The following is a 17,204-nucleotide window of genomic DNA, read 5'->3' on the forward strand; positions in this document are numbered from 1 at the left end:
GAGTGAATAATAAATATTTTACTTAATGTTTCATGGATCCTTAACAGATTTTGATATTGATATTTATTTCTGCATTACATGGAGATCATTGAAGTAACTGCATCATTATGAGGGAAGCACTTATCTGGAAACAAGGCAAATTGGTACTTATCACAAATGGAAACATAGAAAATAGGTGCAGGAGTAGGTCATTCGGCCCTTCGAGCCAGCACTGCCATTCAATATGATCATGGCTGATCATCCAAACTCAGTACCCCATTCCTGCTTTCTCCCCGTATCCCTTGATTTCATTAGCCCTAAGAGCTATATCAAACTCTCTTTTGAAAACATCCAGAGAATAGGCCTCCACTGCCTTCTGCGGCAAAGAATTCCACATTCACAACTCTCTGGATGAAAAAGTTTCTCATCTCAGTCCTAAATGGCCTACCCCTTATTCTTAAACTGTGACCCCTGGTTCTAGACTCGCCCAACATCAGGAACATTTTTCCTGCATCTAGCCTGTCCAATCCCTTAAGTATTTTATATGTTTCTATAAGATCCCCTCTCATCCTTCTAAATTCCAGTGAATCAAGTCGATCCATTCTTTCATCATATGTCAGTCCTGCCATCCCGGGAATTAACCTTGTAAACCTATGCTGCACTCCCTCAATAGCAAGAATGTCCTTTCTCAAATTAGAAGACCAAAACAGCACATAATACTTCAAGTGTGGTCTCACCAGGGCCCTGTACAACTGCAGTAGGACCACCTTGCTCCTTTACTCAAATTCTCTCATTATGAAGGCCAATATGCCATTTGCTTTCTTCACTGCCCACTTTACCTGCATGCTTACTTTCAGTGATTGATGTACAAGGACACCCAAGTCTCGTTGCACCTCCCCTTTTCTTAATCTGACAACATTCAGATAATAATCTGCCTCCTTGTCCTTTCCACAAAGAGGACAACCTTGCATTTATCCACATAATACTGCATCTGCCCACTCACCCAACCTCTCCAAGTCACGCTGCAACCTCATGGCATCCTCCTCACAGCTCATCCACAAACTTGGCGATGTTACATTTAATTCCTTTGTCTAAATCGTTAATATATATTGTAAATAATGGGTCCCAGCACTGAGCCTTGTGGCACCCCACTAGTCACTGACTGCCATTCTGAAAAGGACCCGTAATTCCTACTCGTTGCTTTCTGTCTGCCAAACACCTCTCTATCCATGTCAATACCAAATAAAATTATATTGTCTATTTGACCAAGAGATTCAAATGTTAAAAAAATCTTCCAAGCTGCTAACACGAGTGTTCATTTTTTATTAATAATTGTTAGCCTTACAAATATTACTCTATGATATGCAGCAAAATAATCAGTCAAACATTTTTAAATTTTAGATTCATCAAATTAGAACACATAATATGGTTGCATTTACAACATAAGTAGTAATGGTAAGTAAACTTTGCCGAATGTTGCAATTTATTATTTGAGGGGTACTTTTCCTTTAATATTGGAGTCACATGAGTCACATGCACAGACCTACCAACCCTTCCGAATTTGGCGGAAAGTTTCCGCTTTCTTATTTCATTTCCGCCATTCCGATTTCACCTCACATTTTCCCGCAAAACACATGCCTCGCCGCTCGCCCCTGCCCCGTCGCCGTGATATTCATATTACCATACAGCCATACTAAAAAAAAAAGCAACAAAACATAAAAATACATAAAGGTTAAAATAAACATCCACCACAGCGGATTCCCCCAGTTCAATCTTCTTCCCTCATTCTCTCCCGGGGCAGTCGAACCATCCGTCAGGGTGATCGAAGCTCCTGCATCGGGGCGATCGAAGCTCATGCGTCGGGGCGGTCGAAGCTCCTGCGGCTTGGAGCTCCCGAAGTCGGTCTCTAACCAGGGATCGCGAGCTCTACGATGTTAAGTCCGCAGGCTCCCGCGGTTGGAGCTTCCGAGGTCGATCCCTGGCAAAGGGATCACCAGCTCCACGATGGTAAGTCCGCAGGCTCCCGCGGTTGGAGCTCCCAACGCCGGTCTCCAGGAGAGGCCGGCAACTCCTTGACGTTGGGCCGCAGTGCGGAAGGAGATACAATACAATACAAATTACATCTCCGTGGAGGTAAGAGATTTTTTTTAAAGTTTCCCCCAACAGCCCCCCCCCCCTCTCCCTCCCTCACATAAAACAAGCTAAATAACACTAAAACATACATTTAACACATACTATAAAATAACAGAAAAGGGACAGATTGACTGTTGGCGAGGCAGCCATTGCTGGCGCCACCCGATGGTTATTCATATGCCATTTGAGATATTGATTCAGTGGTTAAATCCCCTTAGAGTTGCAAAAACAAAATTCAAAAACTAAGACATTTTACAGGATGCTCATTTCTCAATTGAAGGGTGAAAATATTACATAAATTGCATAAACAGTGAAATAAACCTGATGTTTCTATTTTTGAGATTGAAAATTATAATTAACTGTAGAAGTCAGCATCAGATGTAAATTATCTATGGATTCTGTAATGTTCACCCTAACCCTATTACCATGTATTTCTACATTATTGCAGAATTGCTTGAATATTAGTGACTCTTGCAATATTCAAAAAGAACATAGTGCAAAGTTCTGCACAGGAACGGACTCTTTGGCCTTCAATGTTTTTAGCCAAACATGATGACCGTTAAACTGATCTCACCTGACTGTAAATGATCCATATCCCTCTATTCCCTGCACTTCCAAGCCTCAAACACCCTAATCTAACTATAATAAATCAAGCTCATACTCATGGCATATTGTACTCAATAATGGTTAGTTTAACCAATTATATAAATTACAACAATTTGCATCTACCTGGCACTATTGACATCAAACTCCTGAGATGTATTGCAGAATCAAAAGGTGGGTATTCTTAACATCATTGACCATTAATAACAAGGAAGAAAGGAAGTGGTAGTTGCATCCAGAAGCATTCACTAGTGAGAAAATATAGGACTACAGAAGGTGAAAAAGATCATAAGAATTACAGCCCAGGACATTTAAAATCAAAGTATTGTGGCTAGGACAACGAAATATGAATAACGGCATTTATAGAATCGTTAGTCTTTAGGCTATTTCCATGCTAACTTTCTATGGAGCAACACTAGTTCCAATGACAAGCTCTTTCTCAGTGATCTTGTACAGTTTTTTCCTCAAGGCCTCAGTGGAAACTGCCTCCACTATATTTGCAGGCAGTGTATTCCATATTCTAAAGGTACTGTGCAAATAATTTTTTCCATGCCACTCAATTCCCTTCCCCTTTATTTTGTGCTTGTGACCTTGAATCCTTGATTCCTCCACTAAATGAAACATCCTCCCATTCTGTTCAGACCCCTCATATTAGTTTTTAATTTTCTAATATCTCATCCCATGAAGCATGCTTGCAAATCCTTTCTAAATTCTTTCCAATATCTCACATCTTTTCCTTAATGAGATGACCACAACAACGAGATGAGTTAAATACAAGACTAAAGATAGAGCAGGTTCAACACAAATTCCCTACTTTCATACACTATGACTGGATAAAGCCCCGAATTGCACATAACCACTTTGTTAAACCGCCCTGCAAGGTTGAATAGGCCAGTCAATTATCTGTGAAGATAAAGGACAGACGACATTTCACGTCAGGACCCTTTAGCCTGACCAATCATAATTCATTTCCCTCCACAGATACTGCCTGACCTGTTGAGTTCCACCAGCACTTTGCTTTTTACTTGAGATTCCAGCATCTCTTATGTTTGCCACTTTTAATGCTTTGTACACACATACCCACAAGTCTCCCTGTTTCTACACTCGTCTTAGAACAGTATCCTAAAAATACATCATCTCACCCAGTGCTTTTTGTGGACAAAAAGGTGCCAACGTGCTTATAACAGCTTACACAATGCTATTGGTTGCTCTACATCAATCCAAGCATTAATCTTTTTAAGTGGTGCCGATGAGCCACCATAACAAAACAAAGCACTGATCTCATCTTTCTCTGTGTTAATGTTCATCTGCCAAGTATCTGCTCATTTCACCATCTGCTGATAATGTGTAGCAATCTATCACTATTGCTTTCATAGTTCACAATGCTGCCAACTTGTGTCATATGTTGCTGACACACTGCAATCATATATGTTGCTGACACACTGCAATCCTGGTCATCAAATGAAATGAAAACAACAATTCTTGCACAAATTCTTGTACAAGGGAAATACCACTAAACAAGGAGTAAGTATTACCACTGGCCAAAAGGATTCAGCAAACCCCGAGATGACATCCTCCATCAATCTAGAAAACAATTCACCCTGTTCCTCTGATGCCTGTTACTTAGCCAACTTTCTAACCATATGGACCATGTTCTAATTACGCCACGTGTTTCAACTTTGTTGATAAACCTGTTGGTATGGAAGTAGACATACCAGCAGAATTTTAAATAAGCTGAAGTTTGCATAGCAATAGTATATGCGGTACACATCACTGCAAAAAGGAGCTGTGAGAAACACCATTCGTCCATCATCACTTACAGAAAATACCAGGAACAAAGCAAAGCAACCCAAATGAGCTTTTTTAGGGCCAGAGCCAGAGAACTAGCAAATAATAGGCAGTAAATAACCATTAAAAAAACAATCCTACGGAACAGTGTTTTTAAATATCTATAAATGAGATAAAGCAGTATGGCAAACATAACGGAATGAGTTGTAGCCTTGAAATACTGATTAATGCTGCAATAGATAAAACTCATTACTGAAGAAGTCTGAAGAAGGGCTTTGATCCAAAACGTCACCCATTCCTTCTCTCCAGAGATGCAGCCTGTCCCGCTGAGTTACTCCAGCATTTTGTGTCTACCGTCGATTTAAACCAGCATCTGCAGTTCTCTCCAACTCAGTACTGACCATATAATGCAATAAAATCTTGTGAGAAATTTTGGTTCTTATCTCATCGGTCCATCTAATTTTATGATAATCATTGGCTTTCAGAAAACACGAGAGAAAAGGTACTATTGTGAAAAATGAAGGACATGTCAGTGCAGTGCACAAAGCATTAAACCCAACAGATAGTACCAAGTTTCTGGTCTGTATGGTTTGTGAACATTCATTAGGTTAGGTGATTTGTTTCGAAACTTGTTCTGCATTGACTGGTAGTTATTAAAAAACTAAGATTTGTAATTTTCTCTCCCTTCTCGGTCATTCTTGCACTACACAATGTGTGGCAATTTAAACAAATACTAAAAGAATGTTTAGGTAGATTATTTAATAAGATTATGTAGTTTGAAACTAGAAAGATATTTTTCTTAGTAACATTGCAAGATCTATAAACATTTTATGTATGACATGTTGTTTTGGGTTGGAATTCCCCACAAGATTATAGTATGGATTTGCGTTCATAACTATATTTAGAACATAATGTTTTTAACAATTATTTCTTGACATATCCGCACCAGAATCCTGTAACATTATTATAGTTATTTATTCTGAAATGTTACACTTGCGTACATCACTTATATGTTAAAAGTACTCATTGCTGCAGTGCAGTGTCTATCCAAAGCTCTTTGGTGAAAACATCTGGAATTCACCAACAGAAATCATCATTGACTTGTAAAGTTACAATCCTGGATTTGTGTTTGATCACTTAACTGGATGAATTGCATTTTGAGCAAGTAAAAGCCAAATAACAGATAGCACATTAAAATATTAAGATCCAGATAACAGAGCCCTGGATTTAACTCAGCAGCAAGGGTTGAGCCATCTCACCTTGGTAAACATTCAATCCAGACATCTGGCTTTTTGTCATTTTCTGGACAAATACAATTAAAAATCCAACAACTAAAAAACTTCCAAGGAGGATACCTGGCCATGCATACACGTTTAATCCATTTTGGGACTTAATGTCCATTATTGAAATTCCAGCTGTGACCACTCTTACAGAAACTAATAATTCCTGAACATTTTTAAAGGTGCCATTATTTGGCAGTGGGTCAATTCCCAAGAGATGACAGAGTAATGGATAGAGGTCAACACTGCTTATGGATTCCATGCTGAAATTCTTCTTGAAAGCAGGGCCATGGGCAATCAATATTGGTTGCATGCTCTGTATCCTGTTATCATATCCATGATCACCCACTAGAGAGAAAAAAACACAGGAAATCAACGGCAAATAATTAACTTCATTTGATACTTTAAGTTATATAAAAGCGGGAGCACCCACTGAATTAGAGTAATTCATATGTTCATAAGTGCATGTCATAGGAGCAGAAGTAGGCCATTCAGCCTATCAAGTCTACTCTGCCATTCAATCAGGGTTTGATCTATCGGTGGTTGGTTAGATTTGAGAGCCCATTATAAAGGATGAGGTTTATGGAGTACTTAGAAGTTCACGATAAAATAGGCCGGTCAGCATGGCTTTGTGAAGGGGTGATCTTGCCTGACAAATTTGCTGGAATTCTTTGAAGAAGTAAATAGCAGGACAGACAAAGGAGAATCAGGTAGACACAAAATGCTGGAGTAACTCAGCGGGTCAGGCAGCATCTCGGGAGAGAAGGAATGGATGACGTTTCGGGTCAAGGCCCTTTTCAACCTGCATCTGCAATTTTTTTCCTACACAAAGGAGAGTCAGTAGATGTATTATATCTAGATTTTCAGAAAGCTGATAAGGTGCCACACATGATGCTGCTAAGGAAGATAAAAGCCCATGGCATCAAAGGGCAAATACTAGCATGGTCTTTTACACAAATACAGGGATGTAATGCTGTGGCTCTTTCAGGCGCTGATAAGGCCACATTTGGAATATTGTGAGCAATTTTGTGCACCATATCTGAGGAAGGATGTCCTGGCTCTGGAGAGGGTCCAGAGGACATTTACAAGAATGATTCCATGAATTAGTAGGTTAACATATGATGAGCGTTTGACAGCACTGGGCCTATATTTGCTGGAGTTTAGAAGAATGAGGGGAAGACCTCATTAAAACATTCAGAATAGTGAAAGGCATGGATAGAGTGGATGTGGAGAGGATGTTTCCACTAGGGGGAAGAGTCTGGGACTAGAGGTCATAGGAAGGAGATGAGGAGGAATCTCTTTAGTCACAGGGTGGTGAATCTGTGGAATTATTTGCCACATGAATTATTTGCCTGGAGGCAAAGTCAGTGGATATATTTATGGCAGAGATCAATAGATTCTTGATTAATATGGGTGTCAGAGGTTATGGGGAGAAGGCAGGAGAATGGGGTTAGGAGGGAGAGATAGATCAGCCATGATTGAATGGCAGAGTAGAATTGATGGGCTGAATGGTCCAATTCTACTCCTATCACTTATGATTGTTCCCTCCCAACATTCTCCTGCCTTCTCCCCATGACCCTTGACACCCTTACCAATCAAGTATCTGTCAATCTCTGCCTGAAAAATACCCAAGACATGGTCTCCACAGCTGTCCGTGGCAATGAATTCCATAGATTTACCACCCTCTGACTAAAGATATTCCTCCTTTCTAAAGGTACGTACTTTTATGCTGAGGCCATGCCCTCTGGTTCTAGACTCTCCCACGAGTGGAAACATCTTCTCCACATCTATTCTATCCAGGCCTTTCATTTGGTAAAATTCAATGAAGTCCCCACTCATCTTTCTAAACTTTTCACAAACACCATTTTAAAAAACATTACACAGATTCACCACTGATTTTCTGGCACCTTTGGTTCCAGAGCCTTGCCGTATTATCCGTTTTGTCAGACCAACAAAGGTCACGTAATAACGATACAATAATACACCTCTGACCCACTAATTATACCCCTCCCTTGTCTCTAAAGCACCATGGACTGCTAGAAACTTAAATAAAACAAATACTAAATATAAATTAAATGAAATTCCCTCCGGAATTCCAGATGAGGGTCGGATTGGCGGCTGCCTGCAAGGACAAGGCACTGCTTTCCCGTCAATTCTAACGGGCTGAAACCCACTGACCTGAGATTTGCTGAATCTGCCAAAAATGTGGTAGGGCGGACGCTCCTGCCGTTCCCGCAGCCCGACACGAGCCTCTGAGAGGAGTTGAATGGTCCACTTAGAGCACCGGGGGGGGCCGAGATACCAGCCCACAGATTCGGTCTCAGAATTCGGCTGTGGAAATGAATCCAAGCCAGAGTACCGGAGCCTCGACCGCAGGGGACAAATTTGGCCCGCCGATGGGCCGCAGAAGTCCCGATGAGGACGAGATCGGGGTTGCCTCACCCGGCCTAGGTGCCACATTTTCAGGGGGACTTCCGGGGTGAGGATTTCAAGTGTGCTCTCGTAATTTTGTCCGGATCAAAGGAGGTGCCGGACGATCAATTGCCAGAAAGTCAGTGGTGGGCCTCTACCAATTTGAAAATCATAACTATGTTTTTAACAGATTTTTACTCCAAGATTATTCTTTAACATTTTTCACTCTTAAATTTAATTTTTATTCTGCTGATCTTCTTTCAATCCAATGAAGGTTCATATTAATAAGTTTCTGTCAGACATTAAAATTAGCGCACTGAATATCATATTAATATTTAGCTATGGAATAATCATGAGCACTTAATTGCATTATCAACTATTACTCCCAAAAGATGTGTTTGTTATTTCTGCCTTCAAGGAAAACTTGTAATTGATTTTCCCTTAGCGGGTAGATATTATAGCATATTTTGTCCCATCAGATGATGCATATTTATTTGCCACCACTAACGCTTGATTGGTTGGTTTGCATCAAATATAAATACATTAGACCGGGTTGACACAAGAACAACTATGAATCCAAATTAAGAACCAAACAATATTGGAAACAATATTCAGCAGGCCAGGCAGCCTCTGTGGAAGTGGAAGTGAACCAGGTTGATCGCCCCTTCATCGGCACATTTCCTTCATTTTCTGTTTTTAATTTTATTTTTCCAACATCTACATATTATACATTTTCAACAAAAAACTTGACTGGTTTTATTGCAGGTCATTTTTACTGAGACCAGCTTTATCATGTAGTCCAATAAGGTGGTACCATATGGCACTAACATCACAAGATCTGTGCGGGGGGAGGGGGGGGGAGGAAAGAGTTGGGGATGTTCCCCAAGACCCTTGTGCCATGTAGGTCACATTGTGTGCAGATGATTTGAAAGGTGACAATGCAGCACTAAACTAAAATAACATTTTGCTTCATAAAGAGTGACACACAGCAAAAAGTACCCTTCCACTTTTCGTTACCCTTATTTAAGGGTAAAGGAGTAGGCCATTTGGGACTGAGATGAGGAAAAACTTATTTATCCAGAGAGTTATGAATCTGTGGAATTCTCTGCCACAGAAGCCAGTGGAGGCCAATGCACTGGATGTTTTCAAGATAGAGTTAGATTTAGCTCTTAGGGCTAAAGGAATCAAGGGATATGGGGAAAAAGCAGGAACAGGGTACTGGTTTTAGATGATCAGCCATGATCATATTGAATGGCGATGCTGGCTCGAAGGGCCAAATGGCCTACTCCTGCACATATATATTTTTTTCTAAGTCTGTAAATTATTCTCAGTGCTACCTTAAAGAGGTTTAACATTACCAGTGTTATTTGAACACTCACACGTAAATTTTCCAAATGATTTGTTTTGGTTGATGGTCCAGCCTTCATCTGCCACAAGCAAAATTGGCTGAATTCTGTCACTGTGTTTGTAGTGAAAATGATCTGGAATATCCTCTTTCTTGTACACTGTCATGTTGGGATGAGCATTCACCAATGCATTATACACTTCATTGTGCTTGCCTGCAGCAAAACAAGACCATAATCACCTCCTTGTGCAGAATTAATGTTTAGAACTACATGTAACTAATTACCTTACTAACAGCAATTAAAAGAAAAATAAACCAGCTGGAACATTCACAATTGCATTTTTGTACAACTGTTTCTGATGCACGAGAAACTCAGTCATAAAACAGTACATGAAAACAGGCCCTCTGGTCACGTTATCCATGCTGACCAAGTAGGCATAGTGGGCTAGTCCCATTTGCAAGCGATTGGCTGGGACGAGGAGACTGAGATATTATAACCATTACTGAAACATGGCTGAGGGAGGATCAGGACTGGCAGCTCAAAGTTTTGGTGTACAAAGGTTACAGGAGGGAACGAGATGGAGGTAAGAGTGGAGGGGGAGTTGTGCTTTTAAGAAGAACATCACAGCTGTCCATATCATATCATATCATATCATATATATACAGCCGGAAACAGGCCTTTTCGGCCCTCCAAGTCCGTGCCGCCCAGCGATCCCCGCACATTAACACTATCCTACACCCACTAGGGACAATTTTTACATTTACCCAGCCAATTAACCTACATACCTGTACGTCTTTGGAGTGTGGGAGGAAACCGAAGATCTCGGAGAAAACCCACGCAGGTCACGGGGAGAACGTACAAACTCCTTACAGTGCAGCACCCGTAGTCAGGATCGAACCTGAGTCTCCGGCGCTGCATTCGCTGTAAAGCAGCAACTCTACCGCTGCGCTACCGTGCCATAGACAGGATATTCATGGGATTGAGAAATAAGAAGGGCTGGAGATTTATTGTACTATGAACCACTAGTAATCAGCTGGAGTTAGAGGGGAAAAAAATGTATGGAGATGACGGGGGGGGTGGGGGAAGAGTTCAATTTTACAAATACCATAGTGCTAAGGGCTTGGTGGGGTGGAATTTGTTCAGCTTGTTCAGGAAATCTTTCCTCAATTAATCTCTTGATGGCCTTACTAGAGAAGGAGCAAAACTCAACCTATTCTTGGGAAATAAGGCAAGGCAGATAATGGAAGTGGTAGTGGATAAACACTTTGGGACTATAAATATACCTGAGTTCAAATAATTACAGCAAAGAATAGGTCTGGTACAAAAGTTGAACTAGATTTGATGGTATTAGACAGGAACTTGCAAAAGCTGATTGGGGGAGGCTGTTTGCAGATGTCTGATGATGTGGAAGGCTTTTAAACCCAAGAGAAGGAGAATTCAGGAGTGGAATGTTCCTGTTATTGAGAAGAGTGAACCTGGAAGGAGTGGGAATCCATGAATGACAAGAGAAAAAGAGACTTCGTTCAAAGGAAAGTAGGAGACAATGTGGAATCAGAAATGTTGTTCAGCTTAGAATGAGATTGTGAAGGTACAAGCAGTCAACCAGGAAGGGCTAATGAAGGATATGAAAAAAGTCTATGGAAAAAATAGAGATGATCTTTACAATCCTCCATGTTTACCTGCAGGGAAATTAAACATCATCCAAGGAAATCATGGTCAGTGGAAGAGGCAAGAGATGTTTGAAGATTACATTGACGTCTTTGGTGTATATGTGCATCACAACATTTGAAAAAACTTTGTAAAATAAATATTTTTTAACACCATAACATGTCATTGATCAATGCAAGTATAATACAAAACAAATACACTTTTAATTTAAAAAACTCAATTTGTTGGCACATTGTGTTCCAAAGGCATCCTTTTAAGGAAAGAGATTAAGATTGTATTACACATCATCAATAATTGGTGCGTTGCAACTTTGACCATTAACCAACTCGTCTTAGTGTGAAACATTTACCCCTTTAGATCTCCACTAAACCTTCCTCCTTCTCACCTTAATTTTGGACACCAACCATGGGAAATAGATTTGTTATCTACCAAATCTATGCCTATCAAGATTTTATATACCCCTATTATGTCACCTCTACATGGAACTCAGCAAGCCTCCAATTAAAGCACCACTCTTGTGAATCTTTAGTGCACCCTCTCAAGCTTAGTCATATTTTCCTGTGGCATGATGACCTGAACAGTACAAGATGATATACGTGTGACCTAATCACACTTTTGTACAGTTGTAACATGTCCCAACTCTTGCACTCAAATGTTTCAGCCACTGATGAAGAGCACGCTTTCTTTACCACTTGTGTCCACCACCTATGTTGGCACTTTCAGGGTACAATGCTCTTGTACTCCTAATCTCGCAGTTCAACAATATTCCCCGGGGCTCTCATTCACTGTGTTTGCTCCACTCTGGGTAAAATTCCCAAAATGTATCACTTTGCACTTGTTAAAGTTAAACTCCATCTGCCCACTTCATCTCCTTCACCCACTTTTCCTGTGGAAACCAATATTCTATTTTAACCTGAGACCAGCTTCTTCACTATACACTTTACCTTCAATTTCACAAGATTCTAACGTCTTCCTTTGACCCAATGTGAATGAGCCCATACTTTTAATTCTAAGAATACAGAGTTAATAATTTGATATTTTTCCAGTTAATGAGAGACGAAATTTGACAGCTTATATAGACCACTGGCTGGCTGAAAAATGATCCCTGCTTTACACCATATATGTAAGCAGTTGTTCACATTTGTGGAACTTTACACATACAAATTTTCATTATAAAAAACATTTTTCAAATATAATTTGCTTTTAACACAAAAATAATACATTTTCCGCATCTTACCTTTCTTAGGCAAAATAGCGGAGACTGGTGTGAAGTCAATCCACTTGTACAGCTCACAATCTACATATTGGTTCAATTCAATAATTCGCTCTCTAGAACACTGAGTCATCCCATGGTCACTTGTGACTATCAGGTTGATTGTGTTCCACAGTCCTGCTTTCTGAATTTCTGCTATCAGATAACCAAGCTTCAGATCAACATCTGCAATGATCCTGTCCATGAGAGGATTATCTGGCCCCAAATCATGACCTGAAAGATCAGGCTCCTCCCAGTACAGGAGGCCAAAATTAACAGGTTCTATTCCTCTAAACCAATCAATCAGTCGATCCACTCGATCTTCAAATGAAACAGTGATATTATACTTCATGTAGTGAGTTGGGTACATGCCATGAATTTGAACGTCGGTACCAGGCCACATTACTGTTCCACTCTGATGGCCTTGCATCTGGTTTGTTAACCAAAGTGGATAGGCCTTCTCCCACCAAACTGGATCAAACATTTCCATTCCCTCCATAGAGAAAGATTTATTTAAAACCTTATCATACATTTCATTAGCTACAATTCCGTGGCTCTCAGCGTACAGGCCTGTTATAAGAGAATAGTGGTTCGGAAGAGTTTTTGTGATGAAAATATTTGTAACCCGATTTACATGAATACCATTTTCCATGACATAATGGAAGTTTGGTGTTGGAACTTTGTGGATGTAATCCCAACGAAAACCATCAAATGACACCAGTAGCACCCTTGGTTGTTCATGTTGAAGAGATACAGCTCCAGTAAGAGTGAAGGTAAATACTATCTGCAGGAAGCAAACCTGCCAGCTGCAAGGTGTCATCGTGGATGGTTTACCTTGACAGCTATTTGCACAACAGCTGCAACACAGAAATAGCAACAAGCTGCTTTGATTAAAATGGCATAAAGCTCAGTGCAAACTAATAGTAATTATCTTAAAAGTCATTCCTTTCCTTCCTGATTAATTTTCCCTCCTTATACCCTCCCCATCCAATTGTCATTTTAAAATACAGTTTGGGAAGCACGTCTCTCTTGGTACTTCTCATCAATAATTTAAATACTCTGTTCCTATTGTTATTAACTAACTTTGCGCAGATGAATTAATAATCAGGTGCCCGAGGTATCTATTAAACTGCATATAACTAAAATGACACATTTACATGCTAAACATTTTCAGAGACTATTCATCACTGAAAGAACCTTGCAAATAGATCAGTTCATTGAAGAAACTGTCAGTTTGTTGCACTTTGGTGAACTTACTAATGTTCATTTTTAATGAAAATTTGAAACAGTCATATTTTAATTTTCTGATAACTGCCTAGACCTGTAGCAATGCATCTCAGCAGGTTTTTCTTAACGTTTATTACTTTTGATAAATTTTCAGAGAAAATTATTAAAATCATTGGTGACACAGATGATTTTTGACATAGGAGCGACTTTTTCCAGCTTTGCTCTCAATGCATATTTTCAAGGGAAGTTGAAATTGCTTCTGCCTGAAACAGGATGAAGCATATAAATGCATTGCATCTGGGACACAGTTGTGACACAGTTTTTCATAAATCCCAGAAATATTTCACGGCCAATAAATTACTCTGATGGAACCAGGTTACTATTACTGATAAAAATAAGCACCCCTGTCAATATATTAGAAGAATCTCCAAGCAACATGAGCATTTACACTTGTTTTAGTGATTTATCAATTCATTGACAGATGGCATCTCCTGTAATGTTATCCATCGAAACCTAAAAAATAGGAGGACTAGGTAATTCAGCCCCTCATGTTTGCTCTGCCAATCAATACAACCATGTCCGATTATCTAAATTCAGTACCCTATTCCAGATTTCTACATGTGATCCTTGATCCCTTTGGCTAAAAGAACTGTATCCATGCCCTTTTTCAATATATTTAATGATGTGGCTTCAACTGCTTTCCGTGGTGAAGAATTCCACAGGTACACCACTCTTTGGGTGAAGAAATGCCTCTATCTCGGTCCTCTATGGCCAGCCCTTTATTCCTAGACTGTGATCGCTGCTTCTAGACTCTCCCATCATCAGGAGGTCCTTTCTACATCTAGTATGCCATTCTGTTGGAATTTTGTTGAAAGCCCCTCTCTTCTAAACTCTAGTGAATGCATTCCCATTGACCCAATCTTCCTCCATATGCCAGTCCTGCTTGGTGAACATTTACTACACCCCTCCACAGCAAAAAGATCCTTCCTCAGATAAGCAGAGCATAATACTAAAAATATGATGTCAAAATGGCCCCGCATAATTGCATTAATCTATTCTAGTTCCCATCGTTGAATTCTCCCACCAGGAAGGCTAATACATAATTTTCCTCCTTTACCACCTGCTGTACCTACATTTTTACTTAAAGTGACTAGGTTTTAAGGATCTATAGGTCTCACTGCACCTTTTCTTTCTCATTCTATCACTATTTAGATAATAATCTCTCTTCTCATTTTCAACAAATTGAATAATCTACATTTACCCATATCGGCCATATATTTACCCACATTTTCAACTTGGGCCCCCAAATGATCGAGTTAAGCCGAGAGGCCTGATTTAAATGTACACACCGACTGACTCGGTGACGAGATCGCAAACCTTAGAGCAAGTTGACATTTAACTTTATCACTGCCCACCTCATTATCCTGGGGTAAAGAAACTCCCTGGTTGGAATCAAGTTTAGAGCATATCTAAAATGCACACAAGGAAACTTCAGAAATGCAGAATATACTGGAAAACACTTGGCGGATCAAACAGCATCAGCAAGAAGAAAAACAGAATCGGGACTTAGGGACAGGAAAAATAGACATCGGGCGTGTTCAGTTGCAGAAAGGAGGGATGTACAGAACAGAAAAGGTGTCTGTGAAAGGGCACAAACAAAAGCTGTCAAGATAAAGAAAGTTTAAAGAATAAACATTGAACCGATTTAATAATGTTCAAAATTATCAATAGTTTTGAAAACGTGAGTACAGATGAATTGTTTCCAGAGCCAGAGAATTAAAAATTATAATTTACAAATTTACAGACTTGAGCACCCAATGAAAAGTTGAAGGAAACAAATTTAACAGTGACTTTCGCAAGGGAAGGGGAATATTTTGCCAGGTATGAAAGAACATCGGAATCAAAGTAACTGGACACACAGAGGCATACAGGGTAGATCAAATGGCCTCCTTCAGTGTTGAACTGATACCATTAAAAATCCGTATACAGCAGCTGTATGATGTATCGAATTATTTCTGACATTGGAATAACACCCATTGGAATAGAACCCAGGTCTCAAAAGAACTGTCCTCCAGCCCATTAGCTTTGCTGAAAAAAACACGCATTCAAAATATTTCATTGTGCATTGTTGTTATTATCATCAGGGCCTTACCAGGAGTAAGACCCGATCGAGTGGGAAAGGCTACAAACCCATATTCGCCTGCAAGTCGGAAATATCGGGAAGTGGCAATTAGGCCAGTTGATTAGAATGCTGCCGGGTAACTTATATTACACGCGTGGTAAAGCAAAACACCTCGCTTCAAATACTCATCTTCTCGGAGTAATAATACCAGCAGTTTCTCGGGAGAAATAGCAGATGCTCCTCGCTAAGCCGCTGTGGCTGGTCCCGCCTCGCCAGCTTTAGCTGGGTCTGGGTGGCGGCGCCGCTCCTTGCAACGAGCCGCGCGCTCCCGGGAGCATCCCCGAGCTCGCTCCCGCCCGCCCGCGCGCGCTCCCCCGCCCCGGGTAACCCAGCGCGAGGCGCCGGCGCCGGCCCCGCTCTCATTGGGCGACAGGTGCTTTGTTGCGTCCACTGACGTTGCCGAGCAACAGGGGCACGCGCGGCGCCCGGGAACGTGGAGCGGGGCCGGGCTGCTGCTGCTGTTGTTGTTGTTGTTGATGCTGTTGCTGTTGCTGTTGCTGTTGCTGCTACTATTGTTGCTGCTACTATGCTGCTGTTGCTGCTGCTATTGCTGCTGCTGTTGTTGTTGTTGCTGCTGCTGCTGCTGCTGTTGCTGCTGCTGTTGCTGCTGTTGCTGCTGCTATTGCTGCTGCTGTTGTTGTTGCTGTTGTTGCTGCTGCTGCCACCGCTGCTGTTGCTATTGTTGCTGCTGCCGCCGCTGTTGCCGTTGCCGCTGCTGCTGCTGTTGTTGTTGTTGTTGCCGTTGTTGCCGCTGTTGTTGTTGTTGTTGTTGCTGCTGCTGTTGTCATTTCTTGCTATCTCACATCTCACACCTCCTTATCTACACTCTTCCTTGTCCATGTACCTCCCACTCCCCTGACATCAGTCTGAAGAAGGGTCTTGACCCGAAAAGTCACCCATTCCCTCTCTCCAGAGATGCTGCCTGTCCCACCGGGTTACTTCAGCATTTTGTGTCTTGCTATTAACACATTTGTTGTCACTACATTTGAACTCCACGACGTGCGCAATTCAATTGTCAACATATTAATTGTCCTTACCTTGACACATGCGGCACTCAGAAGCCACCAGCCGGTATTTGCGAGTAACACACTCACTGTCATTATCTTGGTATCCTGTTTCATGCAAAACCGAGAATTTGCAATCTGGTGTCAGGTATATAACCTTACCTTTGTCCTCCATTGCGTATGGAACCAAGAAGTCGCGACTTATGTATAACTAGACCAAGTGGACCCGTTGGGCCCATTCCTCGTAAAGGGGGACAGGGAAGGGGAGAGGGTGTCGTCACTGAGTGAGCCCTATTCCCACTTCTCCTGACCGCCACGAACCCTCCCTCC

General features: G+C 41.0%; 1 protein-coding gene across 4 annotated transcripts; it reads right to left on the reverse strand.

The window, feature by feature from the left end:
* Positions 1 to 2,166: 2,166 nt before the first annotated feature.
* Positions 2,167 to 16,297, reverse strand: enpp5 (ectonucleotide pyrophosphatase/phosphodiesterase 5). 4 transcript variants are annotated; one of them, XM_078399483.1, is made up of 4 exons: positions 16,019 to 16,297; positions 12,447 to 13,318; positions 9,575 to 9,754; positions 2,167 to 6,131 (listed from the first exon to the last, which is right to left on the reverse strand). In XM_078399483.1, exons 1-4 carry the CDS (start codon positions 16,231 to 16,233, stop codon positions 5,731 to 5,733), a joined length of 1,668 nt encoding a protein of 555 aa, XP_078255609.1. In that variant the 5' UTR covers positions 16,234 to 16,297; the 3' UTR covers positions 2,167 to 5,730. The 4 variants fall into 4 exon arrangements, with proteins under 4 accessions (XP_078255609.1, XP_078255612.1, XP_078255611.1 ...); XM_078399486.1 differs by having other exon boundaries at positions 2,170 to 6,131; positions 15,982 to 16,158; XM_078399485.1 differs by having other exon boundaries at positions 2,170 to 6,131; positions 15,879 to 16,158.
* Positions 16,298 to 17,204: the final 907 nt, after the last annotated feature.

This window comes from Rhinoraja longicauda, chromosome 5 (assembly GCF_053455715.1).
Source record: "Rhinoraja longicauda isolate Sanriku21f chromosome 5, sRhiLon1.1, whole genome shotgun sequence".
Taxonomy (NCBI): domain Eukaryota; kingdom Metazoa; phylum Chordata; class Chondrichthyes; order Rajiformes; family Arhynchobatidae; genus Rhinoraja; species Rhinoraja longicauda.